The 24,747-nt window shown below is 44.1% G+C and overlaps 1 protein-coding gene across 9 annotated transcripts in view; it reads right to left on the bottom strand.

The window, feature by feature from the left end:
• Positions 1-24,747, bottom strand: part of EBF1 (EBF transcription factor 1) — a 300,604-nt gene that overhangs the window by 27,718 nt on the left and 248,139 nt on the right. For all 9 annotated transcript variants that reach the window (XM_090020868.1, XM_090020873.1, XM_090020871.1 and 6 more), the window contains exon 11: positions 7,174-7,262. In XM_090020868.1, coding sequence (XP_089876994.1) covers positions 7,174-7,262 — 89 coding nt within the window. The remainder of the gene's footprint in view (positions 1-7,173; positions 7,263-24,747) is intronic.

Here is a 24,747-nt window from a genome sequence, read left to right as displayed (position 1 = left end):
CTCCCTGTACTCATCTTCCAGGTGCTGGTTTACTCAGGTAGGAAAGATCAGGTAGGAATGACTTGAGTAGGTAGATCTGGCCTTGGTGCATGTTGAGGGTGGGCAGGGGAATGGGCTGCAAAAGGGTGATTACATGCTTTGCACTCAGGATGGAGGAATGAAATAAGTCCTGTTGGACTTCTGCGAGGATGATCACAGTACGTACCACAACCCGTGAAAGGAGGATGCAAATGCTGCACTTCTCCTTTGCCCAACAGTGCAACACTGCCACTGCTGCAGTGCAAATCTGCAGTGCTAGGAGCAGGTTAGCTGGCTGCAGTTACAGTGGCTTCTGGTTTAGGACATGGCCCACGGGGAGCCATGCATTGTGGTTCGGGATGCTGCTATGGGGGGGTGGTGAATTGAGCCTGTTGATGTGGCCCTAGTGTGCAGTGACATAAAGACCCTGCTTATCCCTCCCATCCCACACTATCATGCTGCTGCCCCTCTTCCATATAGGTAATGAGCTGAAGACTTAAGTGCAAGCGCTGAATTAACAAATAATCTGTGCATAAGGAACTAAAGCAATAGAAGCGTAATTGGACTATGCTGTACCGCATACAACCGAGTCCTACTCATACTGTCGCTCGGCTATATTTATGATAAATCACTAAACACAAATGCTCTATCGGGAGGGCGATTTTCCATTTCATCCCTCCATTGAGCAAAAGAGTGCCGCGTGACTTGAGTCTGAATTTCAATTTTACCAGCATACAGTTGAACTGAATATTATTTGGCACAAGGCAGTGTACAACTGAGCCACTAAATGGCTGATTTACTAAATTATTATTAGATGAGCCCTTGCTGTTCCAAGTGAAAGTGCAGTCACTGTCTCCCTTCATGGTGTGTTCAAATTGTTCTGTGTTTAAATATTCAGCATGAGGCTAATGTGAACTGATGAACTGAGACTACAAACATTCACTTTCAATACAGACAGGGAGACAGCGATGCAACATATCATGTGGCCTGCAGAGGTGAAAATGATTTATATTTAAGGATGTTGCTGCCTACTCCCATTACTTTAAGGTACTCTTAATTAGCCTGGTGTTTGAATGAGTAATTCAGGAATGTAGCAAAAACCCAGCTGCGTGGTTATGGAAGCTCCCGAATTCCAATGAAGTGATGTTTTCGTCTGAATTTCCCTTTCTCCCCACTCCAAACCTCAGGGACACGTCTGCCGCCACCCTCGGTTGGGAGCTCAGGATCTGATTTTTAAGAGCTGCAGGCACGATCCTGCCCTGACAAGGGCTGACCCACCAGTCGGTCTGCAATGTGCCGTTTGGGGATCATCTGACTTTTCCAGAAAAGAAAAAAAAAACGAAATAATTTCTTTACTGCCACCTGCTGGAGTCGACAATAACCCTTTGTCATACTGAAGGAACCGGCATCCTCACTTAGAGGACAGTTACGGCGAGCATTTAAAATACGGTGATCCAAGACACTTACAGTAGATTAGAATTTTTTATTGGTACTGTGTTGCCATAACAACATAAAGACAGCAGATGACTTAAGCTAAGCTTGCAAAGCAAAAGGCTGCTCATCTGGCAGTTAAAATGAATACAGTTCACTTCACAAGTTCCCCATATGGACCCTTAGTGTATGGTAATGAGGATACCATATGGTGGGAGAAAATGCACAGAGAACAATTGTGCTCGACTGGATGAGTGAACCGAGTAGGAACTTAGGAGGAAACACAGGAGAGAGACGTGTGCGTGTGCTCTCTCACTCAAGGGCTTCTTTCAGACGGGGCTCTCTCTTTTCTTAATCTGCTCCTTAATATATACACGTATAGAAATAACAAAGAAACATATTGCACATTCTGCAACATCATTCATCATAAACTGTCAGCAGTGTTTGTAAATCAGCTTGGAGAGATCTTATAAATTTGTAATTCTTAAGAGGTAACAGTGCTAAGTTTTTAGACAAAGTGCAGGGAAATTTAAGCACTTTGACAAGTAGAAACATTAGTGGTAATCATTTTAAAAACACTTGGATCTTTTTTTGCCTGCATGTTTAACTGTAAATAATGCTGGAATGAATAAAAGCTTCGGGGGAGGGGCGGGGGGAGGAATGGAAGAGAATAAATACTTTTTTTATTATATTTCCAAAAGGATAGCAAATAATACTTGATCAGAACCTCCTGCGTGTTGGATTTATCTATATGCACACGCCATACCTTACTAACCGCCTCTAAACCTGGTAAGACAGCTTGCTAAAGGCTGCAAAGTCAATTTTGTACTACACATGCTTCATAAAAGATGAATATAAATGCATTAGTTAGACACGGTGAGCTAAATTAGAAGGTCAGGCAGGGCTGGAAGGGCTGAAAAATCACACAACCAATGACTGTAATTACTCTTTTTTTAAGTCTATTAAGTGGTGTTGTTCTATCAAGGCTCAGGGGTATAGGACATGAAGTACAAGATAAAGTAATGTGTATTTATTACTCCCACAGGATCAATTTACTAGATATTTTCAGCTCCACGGAGCAAAATACACAAATGCAGCCTTTGTTACTTTCCTCAAACTGTGGCTTATTTTCTTTAAAAGCACCGCTGCTTGAAAGAAACATGTTCACCTGGCAAGTGTCCTCCTGCTTCCACCCTTTCATTGTTGGACTTCTTTTTTTTTTTTAAACGGTATTAAAAAGAAAAGACGGGAGCGTCTGAGCTCGCAGGGATCGGTCTTACGGGTTGTTCAAACAAGTGGTTCAAGTTGCTCGTGTGCAAGGCGCAGACTTAACCTGGAAAGTGCAGTCTCGGTCGAGATGTCTGCCGCAGGCGAGCAGAGCGCAGGAATGGGGAACGGCGCATAGATCCTTGTCGCCCTGATGTATTAAAGTTTGGTCGTAGGCTCTAAATTACACCATCTGCTCTGATCATTTGCTGAGTAAATGCTGACCCACTTACAAAGAAAACTCACTGAAATGTGTACGTACGCTGCTGACCTTCAGAAAAGAAAGGGCTCCTTGCCAGCAATTTGTATACGACTCTGCCCTTCAGCTATCGGCGTGCCACTGCTCCTGAGCTCTCTCACGTCTCGGACTCTGCACATATTCCCGGACAACTTCCCCCCTACACACACACTTTACAAAGGAAGAGGGCGAAATGATCAAAGCTGCTTAAAGCATCTGGATGCAGGTCTTAACAGCACTGAAAATGTTTACTGCAGCACAGGGGTTTGGTGGGGTTTTTTTGCTTAAACAACCCTCCTAAGTGCCCTAATTGTTGTAAATGGAAGTAAACTGTTAGTCGGATTTCCAGGACAACCCATATCCTTCCAAGCCTCCCATTTACTGGGTAGAGTCTGTCAGCTACACGGCAGGATTAAACCCTGACATAGGTCTGTGCTTCAGGCTATGGTGAAAGAAGAGAAACACAAGGAAGACCCCAAACCAGCTGCATCTCGCTCAGTAGCAGGAAAGCAAGGGAATTTGAGTTTTAACTCACATTTCATGAGTTGAATTCAACCCCTTGCCCTGCCAACAGACTTCCACACAAACCACTGACCTGACACTGAGGTTAACATTTGAGTTACTTGCCCTTGCTTCTGTTTCGAGCCTGAGATAGATACCTTGGACCAGGCAACCCAAGGTCGGAGCCTGCTTTTCCAGTGGAGGGACTAAACTTCCTCCCTCCCATGGTCGTAGCTGCTTCCGTTTCTTAGGAGATGCCTTTTTCCTGAGTACGCCTTAAGGGAACAAGGGCTTTAAATCTCCAGCAGCAATGGTGGAGATGTTTTTATCAATGGAAAAGCAAGGATTACACATCTTTATAGAGACAGAAAGTGCTAGTAAATTGGGGAGGTTTCAGTGAAAAGCAATATCTGAAGCATCCTCCCTTCTGCTGTTCCTCCTTTGCACTTTCCCTGGGCCTCCATCCACCTTAAGGACCAAAGCCGTCTGGCCCACGACTCTCCTGTGAGTTGCCCGTGAGAATTGCCTGCGGTGGACCCCAAAGCCCGGCCTGGCTTAACGACTAGGGGGAGAGCACGGCGCAGCATTCGCCTGGCCCCCAAGCTCACTGCGTCCTTCATCCTGCTTCTGGAGCCAGCAACCGGTGTTGGGAATTGAAGCACCAACGCCTCGAATGCAGACGCTGACATGTGCCAGCCCCTGGTGCCTCCAGCCTCTGCACGCAGAATAGTAATGAGTCGTGAACTTGAGGCCCAACCTTCAAGCTCTGACACATGTAAGTGCCAAAAAACAAAGAGGAGTTTATCTTCTCCCTGCCTTCTTCTGGCTTTGTACAAGAACAGCAGCTCCAGCCAGTCTTGAAATAGCAACCTGGTCACAATACTCTTTGCTATCGTGTTTACACAGGTTGGGATCACACCAAAGACATCACAAACATCATTTCCCTGCATTTACAGACTTCAAATGCTTGTTAGGAAAAAAATTGTCTCGAGGAAGAAATTAAAACATAGGGTAAGAGACACATGCTGGGTTATTTCTACAATACTTGGCTCATCTTTCCTTAACACCTTTCCCTCTAAAAGTATTTTTATAAACACCACTCTCTAAACTGACAGCCTTTGTGAAACGTTGTCATCCTCACTCTTCAGACCAAAAAGCTAGTGACCCTGAGACACCGTGCCAGTAAGTGGCTTGCTCGGCATGACCGTGGCAAAGCTGAGGACCGAACCCAGGAAGCCTGAGTCTCAGCCCCACGGGCTCCCTGCTAAACACGGCGTTATCTCTCTACACAGAGGAAGACATGCCAAATCCTTTAACACCTTGGAAGGCAGCGGATGAGAGGGAGGGAGTGTTAAGAAATACCGCACATGGCATAACCGATGAATTTACACCTGGGATTACTTAAACCCGAATCCGGTAGAATAGTTTGCAGCTCCAGTGAAGTGAAACAAACCTGACGGCTGCAGATTTCGTTCGGATCCTGTGCAAAACAGCACCACTACTACCAGAGACCTACACAGCCTGGTGAGGACTGAGTCTGTCAGGCAAGACAGGTTCATCCCCTTCAAGCAGACCTCTGGTCTCTTGGGCGAGTGTCTGATGGAGAAGCCCCGAGTCAAGCTACTTTTCAGTGAGTGGACTTTGCTCCATGTTTGATTACTTTTCACAAGCCAGAAATTAAAATATCCTCTGCAGTATCCCTCATGATTGAGCCTTGCAAAGGCTTTGCTGCTAGGTACCATAGTTTGATCCCTTGAGGTCATGCAGAGAAAGACCATAATAAAAAGAGAGGAGAGTCCAAGGAGGTAGATGCAGTGCTGCAAGAGAAGACGGACTTGTCAAGAGGTTGGGTTCTTCTTCCACGGGGGAATCCAACTTTTTAAATGAAAACAATGCAATGTCCCCAAAACGTTTGGGCTCCAGCTCTGATAGCGGATGCTACACTGCTAGGGGACCTGATCTCAAAACGGCACGGCCGCATCACAACACCAGGCCGGACCCTGGAAGATCCTCTCCATGAGCGTGAGCAGAAGGAGAGAGCCCACCTCCCGCAAAAAAGGATGATCCATTGCAACATCGAATTGACTAATCCGTAATAAAAAAGTGCAGCCCCACTTTACATCCAACCTCTTACTGGAAAGTAGGAAGTGAGGCGCTCTGCTATTTGGGTGAAAGCAAACCTTGTGGTTCCTGCTTCCTTGGGTCTCGCAAATCCTGAGAGCCTCTTAGGCACTGCGCTATTGTTGTCAGCTTCTCTCAGCGGGCACATCCTTGGCTGCAGACACAAGAGATTTGTGCAGAAGGAAGGATGCTGCTCGTCTCAGGGAAGAACTACAACCTTTGCTACAACAGCATGCCGCGGGCATGTCTCACAGGCACAGAAGGGACCGAGAGTTTCTGTACAGGAAACAGAGCCAAGGAGAAACCGAAGCGTAGACAGCGCCTTTTCTTCTAATTTCTCTGGAGGCAGGAAAGAAGGGCAGCATGCCAATCTCAGCACCAGCACCTGCAGCCTCCCCAGTCAAAGACAACAGAGCACTAACAAGGCCTTTAAAATCACCTATCTAATCTCATTTCCGTGTCAATAAACAGAACATAATGAAATGATGAGGCTTATTAACTCTTTTCAGCTTCAAAGCATTTCATAGGCACTATCTAATCAATGTTCATAGCAGACCCCGAGTGTCCTCTTCAATGTTCAGGAAACTGAGGAAGAAAGGTCAAGTTATCTACCCAGGCTGCTGGACTGCAAGATGGGCCAGGGGGCCCCACTCCTCCGGCTTTCTCCTTCAGGACCGCAGTCCTCCCGGTGACTTAGAAGGAGGCTGGGTTGAGAATGAGCCATTCATCAACCCTCCAGTTACAGTCCGTAGTACCCGTTTCAGTGCTGTTTGACCTGTGGCTAAGCAGCAGCCGGCACATGCCCGCAATGCCTGGGGCTCCACAGATTTCATCCAGGGCAGAGCTCTCAGAATTAAATTTTGCAAGGCCTTACCGTGAAACCGGAAAAGGAAGGCAGTGTCTGCCTATAGAAGCACTTGCAAACCGCCTGCCTTCTGGAGTCGCCAAGGAAAAGTTGCCTTGCTGGGGTAAAGCTCTTCTGCAGCAACCCGCAAACAGCACATGCCACGTGGGATCGGAGCTCCAGTGAAGGCGGGTTTGTTGCATGTCTACAGGTGCACATATACTGCACAGTAACTGAAATTACTGCATAGTATAGGTGCGTGTCTACACATGCACACCCATACTGTGCAGTAAATATGATGACTTATGCTGACTTGAGCATAAATTTGATACCTGCATCATGCAGGTATCAAATTTATGCCCAATTAGTTACTGCGCAGTAACGCATGTGTAGATGCACTACTGTGGAGTAACACTGTGTATGGATTAACTTGAGACTAACTTAAGTCACAAGTCAGTCCAAACATACCATTAATGTGCTTTAATGCCTGCACATGTAGATGCCATGCTATTCCCCCTTAGTGTGTAGTAACTTACTGTGCAGAAAATTTAAGCTGGCATAAATGCACGTGTAGACATGCGCTATGTCAGCTCCATCCATGTCAGGTATTAGACCAGGACATTACATTAATAAACTTGACTTTGCGGCTTTTGGTACAAAGCAAAAGTGCTTCTTTTCAAACAAAACCCATCAAAGCAGCCAGCTTTGTTATACTTTAATGAAGAAATAAATAAATAGGAAACGCTGTGCTGACCTTTGGCAAACGCTCGGGATCACCAGGGTGTCGTGGAATAACCTTCTGTAACCTCTGGAAGCCATAGTCAATGGTGGGTTCGTTCAGAGCTGAAACAACAACAGACAGCGTCAGGAGATGAGAAATGCAAAGCAAGGTGAGGCTCAGCTGTGACACGCAACAACCATCAACGCACTTCACGGCCAAGACGTGATCACACATCACGCCGTTTTAACTTGAGATCAGCCATAACTCTGAAATCTGGGTTCAAGCACAGTCAACGGTAGATGTGAGACTTCGGTGTAAAATGAAAGCAAAACCTTCCAGCTCAAGTCTGTGTGACAAGGGGGCAAACTTCTGGAGCTTTGTAAACAGTTCCCAAACAAAAGGCAATTACCATGTCTGAATGAAAGCCACTTGATAAATGCTTTGCATCCCGCGTTTCATGTTTTTCTGTCTTCACATTATAAGAAAAGTCCTTTTAGATTGGAGACAAGAGGACAAAGCAGAAGCAAGGCACTCATGCCAGACTATGTATTTGATGCCACTGGCATGCAGTGATCACGTATGGGTTTTTTTCGGTGAACTAGGGATGAAGCGATGTACTTTTTGTCACTGGCCAGGGCTCAATTCTGTATTCATTACAACGAAGTCTCTTGCAAAATCCTCACTGACTTCAAAAGCCATATCACCAATAATGGAAAAAATAACTTCAAGGGTGCCTCTTTTTAAGCTTTTTACATTTTGCCTTTTTTTTTTCTTTTTTTATCCAGTTATTTTCAAGACAAAAGGAAAGGGAAGTGGAGAAAGGGTGGAAAGGAGAGATTTTAATTGTTGGGGCAATGTAGGGTTCATAACAGGGAGAACGGCCCAGATTCTGCACAACTAAACATTTTCTTAAGTCCATCTCTCTTATTAAATACTTATGCTGCTGCCTAATGAGGATGACAGAGAGACCTAAATTCACACTTAAAGCTGCACATGTGTTTAAACTTTTTAGGACATAAGGGACCCCTGGTTAGACTTGAGACACCTCCCAGAAAAAGCCAACTCTTCACTTTTTACTACAGAGAGACAATAGAGGTATCCTTCTGCTGCAAAGGGTTCAGAAAGACCACAACAGGTCAGAATGGTTTTAACACTAGATTTCTATTTGAGATCTCTGGTTTTATCTTGTGAATCATGTTTGCAAACCTCACAGTGCAAACACTGTCCTGCAGCACCCTTGAACAGATCTCGAGGCATCCCGGGGTGCTTTGGCGCCGGGTTGAGAGTCACCGATTTAAGCACTGTGCTGAACCGGAGCCAGAGGCAGACGTTCTCAGGCCTCGCTAAACAGCTGCATCAATGTATCTTGAGGTTTTCCTGCCAAAATGTGTATAAAAATGTTTATATGCTCTTTTTTTCCCCTAAAAAGACATGTGTCCAGGTCAAACATTTCATGAATTTGAATAAACTCTCTCCAACTCATTCATCTGATAAAAAATGAGAAAATCCTCCCAAATATTTAGCTGATATTTTCAACCAAAATGTTTTGGGGGTTTGTTGGGGGGTTTTCCTTCTTATTTATTTTTGTTTGAATCAATATTCTCCGGTATACTTTAGTGTGATTTTTTTTAAAAGTCAAAACTCCAATGCAAAACAAAATGTTTAACTACATGGGATTTTTTTTTTTCTTTTCATTTGGATGGGAAAATCTGAAAGTTTTCATTTTCAGGGAGGCCCAAAACTTTTTTCTTTTTTTTTTTTAATGTACATGTTTCATTTAGATATTTCAGTTCAGGCAATGAAATGCAAAACTGACTACTTTCCATAGCTTTGTTTACCCCCAAATTGTGAACGTAGCTTGCAGGATCCTTTCACTACAATGATGTACTTTGGACTAGATTGCCATCTAATTCATTTGAAGAGGGTCACATTCTACCAGGGCTCTTCACGCTGGGAAGTACTGTGCACATAATGCAGTGACCTATCGGCTCACTCTCGTGGCAGAGAACAGAAATATTCAAACTAGGTGAGACTGTTAAAAATAGGCTCTCTCCTTAAAACCGGTAAATCTGGCCACGTTCTGCCAGTCTTTCCTTTTATGCGGTAGGTTATGGATTGCACTAAACCCACACCTACACACCACAAAACAGTACCACTGATCCAATTTTAGCCAAACCACATTTTTTCACTCTTTCCCAGCTCAGCCCAGTCGTTAAGCTAATTTAGAAAGCAAAGTGTTCGATTGCTCTTAATTCATTATATTTTTGGCAACTGCATCTCTGCAGCAGGTGCTTGTTTGTGCAACCCAGAGGCCATTTTCTGGCACCATCGCCTTCAATAGCTCCTGTTCTCCATGAGTCTCCCATTGATGTCAATGTAACTACAGTCAGAGCAAGGTGATGGGACAAACACTGGCTGTCAGCGAAGAAACACATGTATTAGCTACAGTTGGACAGACAACAAGCAGAATCAGGATTTGTTTTTTCCTCATTGTAATAGGAACCTTCTGAGTCTATCCCTGAAATAACTCTTGCATCAATGTTCAAATATCAGACCAGAGGTCTTTTAATGGAAGATATTCTCAGAAGATGGGACCTAAAATACCAGAGCAGCCCCCAACATATTCTGGTACAGGCATAGCATCCATTTGGTCTTGCTGGGCTGATGTGCAGGTATATCTAAGTATATTAGAATAATAGAAAATGAGGGTTGAAGGGACCTCAGGAGTCGCATCTAGTTCAACCCCTGCTCAAAGCAGGACCAGCCCCAACTACATCATCCCAGACAAGGCTTTGTCTACCCCGCTCTTCAAAACCTCCAAGGATGGAGACTGCACCACCTCTCTGAGTAACCTGGTCCAGTGCTTCACCACCCTCCTCGGCAGAAAATTCATCCTAATATTCAACTTCAACCTCCCTTGCTGCAACTTGAGCCCATTGCTCACATTGTCCACACATGCCCGTAAGTTTGTAGAAACTACAAATACAGGCACAATGAACCTATTTCTAAACCACTAATACCATTATCTTGCAATTTTCTTATAATGCCCTTTATGGAGTATACAATACATCTCTGTTAAAAACTTTCAATCTTCTGACAACTTACTGTTTGCCTTTATTAAAAATTAATATCTGGGCGCTGAGGCAATCGGATGTCCTACAATTCTAATTCAGTGTTGTTTTGTAATTGTGTTAAAGATTTTAGCTCAAGCTTTTCCATCAAACACCTTCCCTCTGTAATTTACTCTTGGTTTTGCTCCTTGTCCCTTTACATCTCCTGGGAAAGTAATTATGGTATACTGGGATATTATAAACGGAGACCAGTTCTGACATCTCCTTGAGATGTCGCAGTCATTTGCTTGCATCTTCCAACACTTTTAAACACATTTGAAATCCACAGACTATTGCCCATAAAATTTATTTTTTTCAGATGACCCATACAAAAGAACTGCAACTCCTTACTCCTAGGAGGAGCTGAGCATCTTCTAGGAGGTCCCGTGCCCTCCCCACTCCCACTGATTTCAGTGATGAGAGAGGGTGTGCAGGATGGGGTCCTTAGCAGCAGGTACCAACTGCCCCCCCCCACTCTTTTCACTCTATAACAATTTGAATCTCGTTATCTCTGACCCAATTGAAAACAACCTGAAATTGCCTTATGTATCCATAGATTTGGCTACAGCACTCCTGTGCTGTTCTGCAGATTTAGGCCAGTGAACTCATTTCACTTACTTTTGGGGCCAACATTTAAACTTGTGTCTCTGGAAACCAGAGTTCAACTGAGACACTGAACCGCAGATATCAGGACCAAACCTGCTCCCACTAAAAAACCTCAGAGAAGCTGTGGACTCTCCATCTCTGCAATTTCTCATGAGCAGGTTGGGCAGATACGTGGCTGGGATGAGGGAGCAGGGGGCTGGATTAGATGCCCTCATGAGGCCCCTTCCAGCCCGACTTGCCGATGATCCTACAATCTCATTTACAGCAGCAAAACACCCAGAGGAATGACATCCCGTCCAGTAGTGAATGCAGGAAATCAGATCCTGGCCTAATGGAAGTCTTGCCTCTACCTTTAAGGGGAGCATCCTAAGTCCCCCACTTGCAAAGCCCTAATGCAAAGTGTTTTTCTCCCATCATAACAACTGTTTTCAGACTGCACAACAAAGCCAGCATTTGGGTTTTGACACCCATCCATACATTAAAAACAAGTTAACATGTATTGTATTTAAAATGCATTCCCACTACCCTAAATTTTAAAAGTACTATTGGAAGTACTACCAACTTCAAAAAACTGTATTAAATTCAAATAGGTCCCAAGGCTAATGGAAGCAATTTGTATACCAACCCAAACTGACTGGCCTACTTTTCAAAATACAGGTATGATAATCTTGTGGTTTTAAAAGGACATTTAAATTGAAAGACTGTGAATTTAGTACATAATTATACCAATAGAACCCTTTAACTTGTCAACTTGTAAATCTAAAAGGCTATCAATCATTTCTAAAGAGGAAATAAACCTTAAAATTCTTTGATTGACAGTGCTTACTTTTTATGTAAAAAAAAAAAAAAAGAAAGAAAAAAAAGTGGAGTAAAGTGGCCAGAAATCCATTTACAAAAGTACATTGTTTTACATAGGTGAGTAAAAAGCCAATAATTACACCTCCAAAAGACACATAAATCAAAGTAAGTACTTTTCCTTCACTTACATATTTTAAGTTGCAGTAAACTTCAGGTAACTTTTTATTAAAATACTTCTCCAAATGTAATGCTTCTTGAAGCTGTTAATAGAGTAGCATTTTCATTTAAGCTAATATAATCATTTTTTCCAAATACGAGATTTAAGCCATTTTTCTCCCTTCCAAACAATAAACTTTCATCCTGTCTCTTGTGTGAATTAACTAAAATTACACCCAGGTGTACAAAATCTGTCTATCTATACCAATGTGTGAGTTAAGGCACAATATTTATTATTCTTCCCATTTTATGAATTACTTCTTAAACCCTTGAGGAAGAACTTTCTTTCGAATTAGACTAACAGAATAAGCCACAATGCTCTTTATATAGCAAATCTGAAGCCATAACTCATAAAATCTAAGGCTTTTAATCAAAAAATGCATAATGTCTATATTCTGAATTCACGTTTTCAAAGAAAATCTTCTTTTTCAACAAAATGCTGCTTCCATCCTTGAGAAAAAACGCTCCCACCATCCCCATAATTTCAATTACTGAATTAATCATTACAATAATTATGCATAGGTAATCTACCGCCTTGAAAAGTCTCTCTTTTTCTCGCTCCCTCTTTTTTCAACCAGTCAGTGGAGAGCTGGGTTTTTTGGTTGGGGTTTTTTTTTTAATATTTCACATAATGAATTCCTACTGTGTCAATAAAGCTTTGGTCGTTAATTGAATGACTGTCTGATGTATCTGAGAGGGGAATCTGTTTCTCTGGCCATGCTGCCAATGTATGGCAGAATGATCGACACTTAATATCAGCAATTAAAAGAACCTGTTCAAATATCAGATGGAATTCATAGCTTGGGGTAGTCTAGGAGAACTCTTCACCGAGGAAAACTCATTCAGCTGATGCAGAGAGTAATTGAATTAGACACATTTTAACATTATTATTCAAAGAAAAATAAACACCCGCTACAGAGAAGCATTATGGAAATATTTCAGAACGCAAAACACAGCCAGTTAATTCGTTTCCCATGCATTCAGGGTTTCATTGATTCTTTTTGTTTCTCAGTGCAGTTTTTTTTAATTCTGTTTGACCTAAAACCAATGAGAAACCAGCAACTGGACACACGAACGGGGGCACTCTCTGCTCTGGAGAACATCGCCGGCAGCAAAACTGCACAAAAGGGGGAGGACCACAGGGAAACCAAAAAAGCAAAGAATATCTATCATGAGCTGTACGATACCCGAAATGGGGAAAAACCTGTCTCTGCTCCGCAAGGGTGGAGGGCCCGGATCACACCAGGGTGAATTTAATTGTGCTGGACAAGGTTGCGAGAGGACAGACAAAGGCTGCAGATGGGAATCGCTGCCCCAAAATGCTTCTTTCTAGGGCACTAGAAAGGACAGAGGGACAGGGGAAATCTAAGCGAGAGGTGAGAAAATAACTGTGGGTCCAATCCCTTACGTCCTCCCAGACATTACCGAGGGAAAGGATAGATGGCATTGCAACAAGAAGGTGCAGCAGTGACTTCAGCCATTGCATGGTAGGGATTGGAGGGATGAAGGAAGATCTTCTACCCCTCGACCTTTTTGTTATGCAAAGTCCATTTTCTTTAGATTCTGGCTCTTCAGGGCAAACAGGTATAATACAGCTTCTAGCCCTGATCCTGCGCTACCAAACGGCTGCTACCCAGGGGTGTCTCAAAGCAGGGCCAGGACATCGGTTGAGAACATTATTTGACAGAAGTGAAAAAAATCGACAATGTGGGCATACAAACCAAGATCAGGTACATGCACATGCACACGCACACACGGTAGTCACGTGGTACAATTAAAACCTGAATACAAACAATAAGCATTGCCTCTCTCAACGGTACTTTCTACTTGATTGGCACTTCTGCCAAAATCCCACAGCTTTCAGGTTTTTCTCATAGTCCCTTCTCTGCCTCCTAGGATACTGCTGGTTCTTTACAGTCCACAGAAACTTCCCGGAGAGGGTTCACAACCTTATGAACCACACAGACGTTATAAAGATGATATGACATAGTGGGCGCATCTACACATGCACTTTAATGCACAGTAGCTTATATTAATGTGCATTAAAGTGTCACTAAAAAAACTGCTTTTTAGTTAGTGTGTAGTAAAATAGGCTAAGTGCACTAAGCATGATTTTAAAATGGTGCTCTTTAGTTAATGTGAATTAAGACAGGCTACGTGCATCTTCCTAGGACCTCACAATGGAAGGCACTTTTATATGTGCTGCAGGGATGTGGGAGTTGGTGCTTTAATTAAAGCACTCCCACATCCTGTATATCAGCATCCCCAAACTTAAAAATGGCAGCAGGGGTACTTCAAAACTGAAGCTTATTTAACGAGCTTTAATAGAATACCAGCACACCAGAGCAGCCTCCATGCTCGTGCATAGGCTCCCCGAGGTACTAGATTTAATGTGCATTAACTAGAGTGCATTAATGCATGTGTAGACATGCCCATTGTGAGCAAATCCCAGCCAACCCCTTTCATGCACTATGGACACTTCAGGCCCGTTCCGCACAGAAAAGGGAAACAAACCACTTCAGTTACCGAGAGGAAGAAGCATATATTGCAGATCTCCAAGCAGAGTTTGCATGGCTAATCCAAGTTTGTTACATGAAAGCGCACAAACATTCAAACTACATTTGTCACTGTTGTGAACGCAACTGGCTGTTTGTAAAGTTTCCTCCCTATTACCTTTCCCTTGAGTTTTTATGGAAAATGGATGTGGGAGGGGTGGCAATGGCTGGCCGGGGGGTTGGTGTTATACAGGTCGTTCCAGAGCTAACTCAGAGTTTCCCTGCTTTTATGGCTTTGGGTTTCTCTTACTTTGACGTATTCTTGTGTGTTTAATTTCCTTTTCTTAATGGCACAGTGACATGATGTCATTTTTTTTTTATTTTACTGGAAACAGAAAGAAACTGAGATGCTAAGAAATGCAATATTTATATTTTATTGCCATTTAACATCCAAACAAGCATCCAATATGTTTGCCAAGTAATAAGTAACATTCTGAGCCAAGTCAAATGACAAATTTAGCACCTGAGTCCCTGAGTTTCCCTAGTGACTTCTCTTTACTTGAACTAAAAGTGCAAAGGACCAGCTTTTGAGAGAGCTCCACTGCGATGCAAAATGTTATTACATGCAAAATATGCCATGGGGTATTTTTTGCATGATGCCAATTTTTCTGCAGTAACTAAGGGCTGTGTTTGACTTTTAACTCTCACAGACTTCAGAGGGTGTTGTAGGTTGGAAGGGAGTGGGCCACGAACACAGGAACTGGCCCCAAATTATCAAACTTACAAGCTCCTTCGGTTTGGGTTCAAATATCCATGCCTGCCACCACTTGGCTTGAGTACCAGCACCGCAACACAGCATTTTGCAAAACATTAACCCTGCTTAGTCATTCTTGATCCAGTTCAATATGATTTAGTGGAAAATATTTATGATTTACTAGTTTCTGATCTGCTACTGTTGTCTTTCCCTGCCCCGTCCTCTTGCCTCGAGGAGTAAGAGTAGTTCTTAAAACAATCCTTTATCATATGGTTTCTGGATCTTTTAACAAAAACAGGTTTTGAACAGCTTGGCCACATGGGTTCAGATGTGAGTTAACAAAACATAGTGATTGACTCCAGTCAGGAGGATACTAGAATAAGTGATATAAAGGTTGCAGTTGTAACCAGGAGGGAAGAAGCAGTGTTTTCAATCAAATATTTCCAACACAGATATTCAGCAAACTCATTGAAGGACACCATGCAACTTTACTGGAAGTGGCAGGTCTCAATAGCACTCCCCTTTATACGCACAAGTTGTAAACAAAGGCCATGGATTTTAGAGACTGGCACCTAAGGTTGGGCTCTGAAGTCTATGTTTGGGCATCTTTTTCAAACATGGAGACCCAGCGTTATTTTTTAGTCTGGTCTGAAATATCAAGACAGACGCAGGGGTGCAGAATGTAACTTATTCCCAGGAAATGCTCCCTTTTCACACCCTCCAAATACATTTTCAATCTTCTGATGTGTTGTTTTGTGGAAATGTTTTATTTGTAACATTTCCTGCATTGCCAATCTGACCATCCCTCTCTTTGCCGGGCATGAGAGCGCTCATTGTGCTCTTGTTACAGGAGTGTAAATCAGAAGCCACCGCGCTGCAGCCAGTGGAGTCGTTCCTGATTTACTCTGATGTAACAGGAGAAGAATTTTGCCTACGCAAGTACAAGCCTCTGCACTTACACTACATACCCACGCTTAATTTATGATGTGAAAGCTTAGTCCAAACTCGGTTCTCATATTCACACTTGCCATTTGGTAAAAGAAATATTGAGGACCAAGGGATGCATAAATAAAACGCCTTGTCCTGCTTGAAAGTTAATGACCAGTGTAACCCCTTAGCCTACAGGATCTTAAACCAAGTTCTGCTGTCCTTTGAACTTCAACAGCCCCGCTGATGGCAAGGCAAGAGCAAGTCTCTTCATGCGGAGAGGAGAAATGCACCAGCAATCCTCTGAACACGTGCACACGTGAGGTGCGAGGTAAGGACCGGTGCCGTCTGGCTGCCAAGTGCATCACCCCCAAGTGTCACAAGCCTGGAGCAAACCCTGGGCAATGTTCTTGGAAGAGCGCAACCTTCTCAGAGGCTTAATGTAGATCTCTCCTCCAACTTTATACCTCAGATGAAATCCCTTGAGAAAACTGGAGCTTCCCAGCTTCCATTCATTTTTAGTTTGGAAACTTTACCTTTGATTTGCGTATGCGAAACAATTAAAAGGTTAGTGGCTTCGCAGAGAGCAGAAGAATCATTTTGACTGTAAAGTGGAGGGTGCAGCGTTCAAGTGATTAAAACAAAAGCACTTTAATTTTTTCTGTCTAATGCTGAAGGGGAAATGTCTCACTTTGTAGCTCTCCGTAGTCTCTGGTTTTAACAGCAGCGACATTAGTCACTTCTGTAATTGTTCAGCTTTCTTCCCAAAGAGTTTTGACAGTAACTGTTATCGAGGGGGGAAAAAAAAATCATACCAGCCTGTCTGATAAACATGTTTCCCTGCCCTCACACCCCAGTGAGCACCGTGACACTATACTTTTATCATCGAGTGTGTGCCCAGAATGAGCTTAGAACAGCAATTGCCAGGAATAGGCAGGCGATAAACCGCATTGATTTAACACATCTTGTTTTCAATCATGCTCGGATTTTCTGAGCACGCATTTTTCCTGTACTCCGGCTTGTAGCTTTTATCTGACGAGCTGATCCCTTTTCACTGGAAAATGAAAAGGTCGCACAATAAGACACGGTTTACTGGAACTTGAACAAGCACCAGGGAAAGTATTTTAGATAAATACTGTCAGGCATAGTGGAGCTGAATTTCAACAACACAATTGCTAAACAACAATACTTATTACTCTCCTAGAACAAGCCTACAAGCAACTTATGGCTCACAGCAGGGGAGATCACAGAGTCAGGCTCAATAGTTAAGGAAACCTCATCCAAGCCTGTTTAAAGACGCAGTGCTCCTTTCAGCTTACATCCAGACTAGCCCAACCCCAGGTACGAATTAAATGTCACGTTAGCTTCTTTCCCAGATTTCATAAGATTGACAATACACCATACCTACAGCTATTAAATTCTTTTTTTTTTTGGTCTGAGTAATGGACTTAATTCAATCAAATGGGGTAACAGATAGCAAGAAAATGAAAAATAAATAATGAGAGAAAGCAAGCAATGTCACCCAAACTAATTAATTAGCCAATGCTGGTGACTGAGGGAGACTCAGTAAACAAATAAGTAGTAACATGACAGGCCCCCCGAGTGACTACTGAATTTATCTAATTAATAATATGCAAAGTATAGCAGGATTGTAACTACAGTTTAAATTAAGTTTAATTATTCCACACCCCCCTCATCCCCCAAAGCGAAAGGAATAATGCTGACAGAGACAGGATTGACAGCACTGGAGGCTGAAGTCCTCAGGTTAGTCCCATTGTATAGTCAGGGCACCACCACGGCCTTTGCCTCTATACTAAAGGCTCCACCGAGGATGGCCCAGCCACAAATTACAGTACCAAAGCGGTCCCTCATATCCCTGGGTCCCTCACAAGTTTGTCTTCCCAACACCCTCGGGAGGCAGGAAAATGCAATTGCTTGCATTTGACACCTGGAGAACGGAGGCACAGAGAGAAGAATGAGCTTGGTCATATGTTCAGTTCTTCCAGACTAGGTGTGGGCGTTTCATTCACCCCCAGCCTGAATCCATATTTACTTCCCAGTGCAAAGAGCCCAAATGCCTAGATTTTTAGCACCGTTTCAGTAGTCCGGCACTCCACACTGCATGGCCTAAGCGACTCGGGGCCACTCGGGGTTACATGGTCATTTTGGGCAGCTCCTGGAGCTCTTAACCCCTGGACTGTCTGTACATTAATACCTTAAAATGGTTTTAAGCGCTCATTATGCGGCTTAAAGTTACGCCACTCTAGCGCAGGATTATCTCTGATCTGATTATCTCTGATCTGAACCCAGCTCCTGTCCCATTAGGAACAATGGAAGATGGGGCCACTCCACACAGATGTGCTGCCAAATTAAAGTCCTCCAGTATCCCAGGATCCCCACCCCCCATAGAGAGGGACAGAAGCCTGTCCTGGCTCACTAGGCCTGTAGTGGCAAGTCAGAGCTGTGCAGGTGGGGGACAGTCAGAGAAGGGGATCTGTGAAGGTGCCAAGGACGTGGGGCACTGACTTGAACAGGAGCATGGGACTGGATCCAGACATGGGCTCGGGGAACGGAGACAGGGCTGCAGCAGACTGCATGGGCCTCAGGCCAAAACTGTGAGCAAACCCCCATGACAAGCAGCTGCCTAAACTCCACAGGCTCCTCCCTGCCGGACCTGAAAGCTCCCCGAGGGAGTACAATTCTGCTTCAGTAGGCGAGCAGAACAGCCCTGCTCTGGACTGCCAATGGCCTGCCACCTTGAAGGGCCCTATAATGTAAGTATACTTGGAAGAAGCCTCACATACCCTGACAGCATCAGGCCCCTTATAACAGCCTATTTGTGCACATAACTTGATGGAGAACCTGCCCAGAGAGACCTGGGTTCAATGCCCTCCGCAGCCTAAGAGTGCTCTAACTCCCATCTCTCACCTCCCAGGAGTGTTTCCTAGACACTGACTTAAGCTTTTTACATTGAACAGGTATGGGACGAACAGCAGTAGTAGTCCTGGGAGCTGAGAACAGAGCCCTAGCTTCCCCCAGGCCAGGACCTTTGCACAGCTATACATGTGGTTTAATGTGCATTAGCCTACTGCAGTGCATACTGAAGTGCCACTATAAAAATGTGCTCTTTAGTTAAGGTGCATTAAAATAGGCTAATGCTCATTAAAACATCGCTAAAAACTGTGCTCTTTAGTTACTGCACATTAAGATAAGTTAATGCTCATTTTTCTAATACTTCACAATGGAGGTACTAGATTTAATGCACATTAACTAAAGCATGTTACTGCATGTATAGACGTACCCTCATCAATGGCAGAGTCATCTCTCCTAAGAGGGGACTCCAGCCTACAGATCCTGACTAGACATAAGTGCCTCTGCAGCCTGAACCAGGCACCTGCACTCCAAGAGCAGCAGGATTTCACACACCCGTTTACACTTGGCGTTGCCATCGCCTAGCTCTAGGCAGCTCCCAGTCCGTGTACAGGATCGCCACGCACCATATCGAGAGCTGAGGTGCCTACCTCTCGGGCTTTCATCACACTCTGGGAGCCAGGCGCTCAACTTGTTGGTGCCCTAGCCCATTACTGGGTCTAGCTCTAGGCATCTAAAGCACTTAGGAGCCTTTGCAAATCTCACAACCAGTGCCCAAGTCACTTTTGGAAATGAGACTTAGTTAGCTGTGGGTTAAGGTCCGCAAGATAGAAATCCAAGAGATTTACACAGGGCTTCAGGCCCTGCAGCACCAAGTGGAGTAGCACTTCAAGAACTTTAAAAGTAGGGGCATGAGTGAAGCTTGCAGCATTGTGCAGGGAAAGCCTCTCAGCGAGCAGGGAGCTGAACCTGGTCCCAGCCTCAGCGTGGCCTTGACCCTGGCCTACCCCTCCCTGTCAGGTCTACCTTGGCACCTCTGAAATCCAACGCTCCCAATTCTGCCTGTAAGAGTGTGTGTGTGTGTGTGTATGCGTGTGTGTGGATACCTGCCTGCTGGAAACCGATCCAAAGTCAACAGCTCATGCTACACATGCCACTGAACAGCTGTCAGATAAAAATGATTTTCTCCCATTACCACCCTGGCCTGTTTTCAAACCAGTGACTTATAGCTAAAGGTCTCCCTATCCTGGTGACAAGCCCCATTTAATTAATGCTCTTAACGTCCCAGAGCTCCGTCGTTCCATATTAGTCACTAATGTCTCTTAATCAGCAAGTGCAACATAAGTACGGCTCTCCATTTCATTCACATCACACCGAGTTTGTGGGGGTGCCAAGTATGTGCCCATTTGCCATGATTTGGAAATAGATATTTCTTCTGTTGAATTAGAGCCGTGCTGGGTGCTTGATGGTATTAGTGGCATGGTGCCCCTTTTAGAGCACTGTTTATTTCTGAATTGTTTGCTCTGACATAACTCGCAACTTGCCAAGACATCCAAGTAGGATGCAGTGAGTGACGAAGTGACAAAGAGAGAGATGCCCCAGGGATTCCTGTGGGGACCTTCAAATGCCGTAGGATTCCCTGAATAACAAACTCGAACCTCTCTAGAGCAGGAGTCCTTAACTGCCATGCACCGTGTCTTCACTGGTGGAAAGGAAGGGACACACCTTTCTCTGCAGTAAGATAAGTAACTTTCTTGAAATGAAAGTGGCTGGAGATGAACATATGTGGAGAGAAAAGTAGGGAGGAGCGTGTCAGCAATCAGCAGATGCTCTAATTCTGAGTATGTTTTATGTGGACCAGCATGAGGTCAGTCATTGGATGCTGTTTCTTTTTGCCCATACACTATTTGCTTGCTTTCCCTCCTGGATAATTTCAGCCTCTCTATTTCCCATTCCCTATATCTTACGAACAAAAGACTTGCAGTGGTGGGCCAGCCCATGTGTCCGCCTAGCCCAGCACCCTCTCTCTGGCACTGAGGAGCAGTGGCTGTTGCAGAGGACGATGCCTTGCAGCACAAGGAGAACTGGCAGATAGCAACAGCTTTCACACACGCATGCCACAGTATCAATGATTACACGATAGGAAAAATCTGTGATAAGCCGCACTACATACAAGAACGCACATATACACGCCACGTGGTTGAAACGGTGTGGATAAAGGAAATGGATGCAAAGGCTATTAAAGAGAGGGGCCAACACTGCATTAAACAGGTACAGAAAAGTCCTGATTCACTCTCGTATGTGGGACTGACCCTTCAGAAAGCTTTTGTGGCTTTTTGCTTTTTCTCACTTGGAAGTTTTATAACGCAAAATGAAATTTTTAGCAAAGTCTGACATTGTCCTTTGGCAGAATCCACACACAACAGCAATGACTACAGCCAGATAGTGGCAAATTCTCCAAATGGATGGCTTTGGACGGCCCTGTCCTGGCTCTGCTCGGTACCTACTACAAACGGAGGCTCCTCTCCACGCTGGACGCTGCAGTACAACATGAGGGGTATAGTCCACTTTGAAGGTTACCACCCAAATCAGAGCCCTTACAACAAGCAGGAATTCACTCAAGCTGGAGTTCACAATGAAACGCAGATATCTCCTTGGTCTATAACCAATGCCACTGCAAAACAGAGAAACATTTAGGCTGCATTTGCTTATCCTTAAGGCATCCGCTACAGGCAACTTGCCAAGGGCAGGGAATCAGCTTTGATGGACCAAATAGTCTGATCCAGTACCGTATGTCAAATTTTCCCACGAAGAAGGTGGCTACAGCTTTCTTTTAAGTGGGCTGTAATATATGGTAGCTGGATTATATCTGTCAAAAGATGCCAAAATGCGCTTTTTTTTTTTTTATGGATCCCAAATCCTCTGGGGATAGTTCCAAATCCACTGATATTTTGAGTGCTCAAGTTTGCAGTGACACCCTTTAGATTATCAGATGTGTGTGTAAAAATACATATTGCAAGCCAGCTTTCTGTCAGAAACATTTCTGAGGATGCCATGGAGAGGATATTACTTCATCCAGAAACCGAGAATAACTTCTGCTTTGGGTCTTGGGGGAAGTCGATTTTCAGATTACAGAACATAAATAAATGATGTGTTGAGCTAAAAAATTCCTCCTTTTAGGCCATGTCTCTTTTATGAGCTCCAACAGTGGGAATGAGGTATGTAGCCAGGGTGGAGCACATTCAGAGCCACCGGAGAATCCATCAGTTCCTTAGTTCAGCATTTTAGCTTAGTAAGAAAACTTAAAACCACTGGACCACATCGTCATAGGTGTAAATCAGCACAGCCCTATTAGCTTTGCTGGAGCTCTGTCCCTCTCTGCCAGCCGAGGGCTTGCTCCGTCTTTGGGGTGTGCATTTCTAAGGGCAAAATCTCAGCCTTGAATTTTAACCAGACACATGCACCTTTCCCCTGATGCTCTCAGTTTACAAAACATCATCCAAAGAGAAAACCATGGTAAATGTTATTTAAAGTACATTTTTAAAAGGAATCATTTATAAGCAGAGGGCCGGCTGGGCAGAATATAAAAGGGACGTTCAGTTCACCTTTGCCTGCCTCGCTATTTTAATTGTAGCCCCATGGTTCAATTCCGGTTTTCACTGTCCATGGGAGCATTCCCAAATGCACCCATTTCTCCTCCTCATCCATCACTCCCCCCCCTTCCCCCCCCCGGTGTCAAATACGTTAAAAAACGATGCTGCATTTTGGGGTTATCTTGTGCAGCACGGGCAGAATTCTGATACGTCTTCTTCATTAAGCACTCATAATCCTAGAAATGAAAGTAACTCATTTCTTCCCAGGGTGCCCGTTAACTGAAAAACTAATCTTAATTGAATGCACAGATCAGTTAACCATCTTCAGATTCGCAAACCATTAATGCCCCATTTGCACAAAGGCTTGCCTGGCAAGTCTGGTCTCATCACTGTACGTACAAGGAATCTGAGACTCAGCAGTGCGCAGGAGGGCAGGCAGGGATGGGGGGCAGTATCAAGGACTCCTGTTCCTGACCAAACGAGCAGTCCGGGGCCGAACGGGGAACGCAGTTTGGAATAAGGCAGCGCTTGCCAAATTGTCGACACTAGATCACCTTTCCAAGTCAGCTGCAGAGAAACGAAGGAATAATGCAATTCTGCCCCCAAATACCAGTTAAGTACCACCAAATGTGCCTACAGAGAGGACACTCACTACAAAGAGGAGCCTCACAGACAGAAGAGAAAAGGCATAACAGCAAGGGAAGGCAGTAAAAATAATTGCACGTTTCACTCCCGTTGCATTTGCCTTCCTCCCTTCTCCCGTCACAATTTATCATCTAGAACATACGTGGCAGAACCGGAGAAGATAAGCGCAGAAGCTGCGGCGGCCCAAGTCTGACAGCTTGCCTATGCCGCTACTTTTCCTAACAGGGCTGGAGCACTGAGTAGAAAAGAGGAAGGTTGTTTGTCAAATTAGCAGCCATGTTCATTGGCACTGCTGATTATTTCTTTTTTTGATGGATGAAATATGGAATTATGCCAATTTAGAAAAATGGAAGCAACTTCAAATCTTTTGATGAACTCATTTTACTGTTTTATGATGAGCTCTAATGACTATAGTAGGAAGAAAAGTTTTGCGACTATGATACGCTGACAAATAAAGCCAGGCTCGTGCCAATTAGTGTTCAAGGCTTAAATTAGGAGTTTACAAAATGATTTTCATTTGTAGAGCAACTGTTTAAACGAAGATGCAAGGGTTTTTGTGTTAGAAAAGTGCTAGAATACAGGCGTTGGAGACTGAGATGCTCAGATATGGAGCATGAATAGGAGACTTAAGTATTGTAGATAGAAACAATCACATGGGTATGAAATTACACCGTCATGCAGCCTTCTGTAAGATTTCTGTATGCAACAGAGATGGTCTATTTGGAAAACCTGGTACCCGTACTGGACCTGCAGCAAGGCCCTGAACTGCTCCACTGCTAAACCACAGCCATGCATGTACGCAGTACATACAAACACGCTTACACCTGCATCGGCCATATGCATGTAGTACATACACCCACTTCAGCCAGATTAAAAAAACCCACTTACTCAGACTAGCTCATGAAGGACTTGATTCAACAAGGTACTTTAGTGCATAAGTAGCTTTTGGCGAGCAAACAATCCCATTGACTTCAATGGGAATATTCAGCTGCTTTTCCAACACCACACTTCTTTAGCAGCCTGGTCCCGACAGATCATGCTGATCAGGCCAGAGGCCTGAGCATCGCTGACAGACTTCACGTGTTGGGACCTGGAGCAAGTTCCCTATAACACAGGAAGCTAAATCACGGCGCTGACTTTCTTTTGGCGCCATCTCCATGAATTCATATCCCTGGTGTCTGAGCTCTTACAATTCGCTAACAGTGGCATTTGGTCTGTGGAGCCCACCCATTTTCTGTTCCTTGTACTCTTGCTTCATCCAAGAGGAACTCCAGTGAAGACAGGGGCATGACACTGATGAAAGAGAGGAGAGGATCAGGCCTCGCTGAGCTACAAGACTGCTTCTGCATGGGAAACAAAGGTGCGGGGGGGGAACCCTTTGCAGCAGCCCTCTGCCTGGCACCATGGAGCAGCACTTTTCCTTGCAATTTAGCCTACAAGCAAGACTTTCTACTGCTTGTGTAAACCAAGCACAAAAGCCAACTGGAGCTAAAGTCACAAGGGGAAGGAGAAGTTTTGAGAACCGCACAGATTTCAAAGCACGTCTCGTTCCCTTCCCCACTGAAGGGTGATTTTGGTGAAATATGCCCTTG

This window comes from Crocodylus siamensis, chromosome 10 (genome assembly GCF_052110815.1).
Source record: "Crocodylus siamensis isolate JL-2025a chromosome 10, ASM5211081v1, whole genome shotgun sequence".
NCBI classification, from domain to species: Eukaryota; Metazoa; Chordata; order Crocodylia; family Crocodylidae; genus Crocodylus; species Crocodylus siamensis.
The sequence above is the reverse complement of the archived record's forward strand: the minus strand, read 5'-3'. Positions and strand labels throughout refer to the sequence as shown.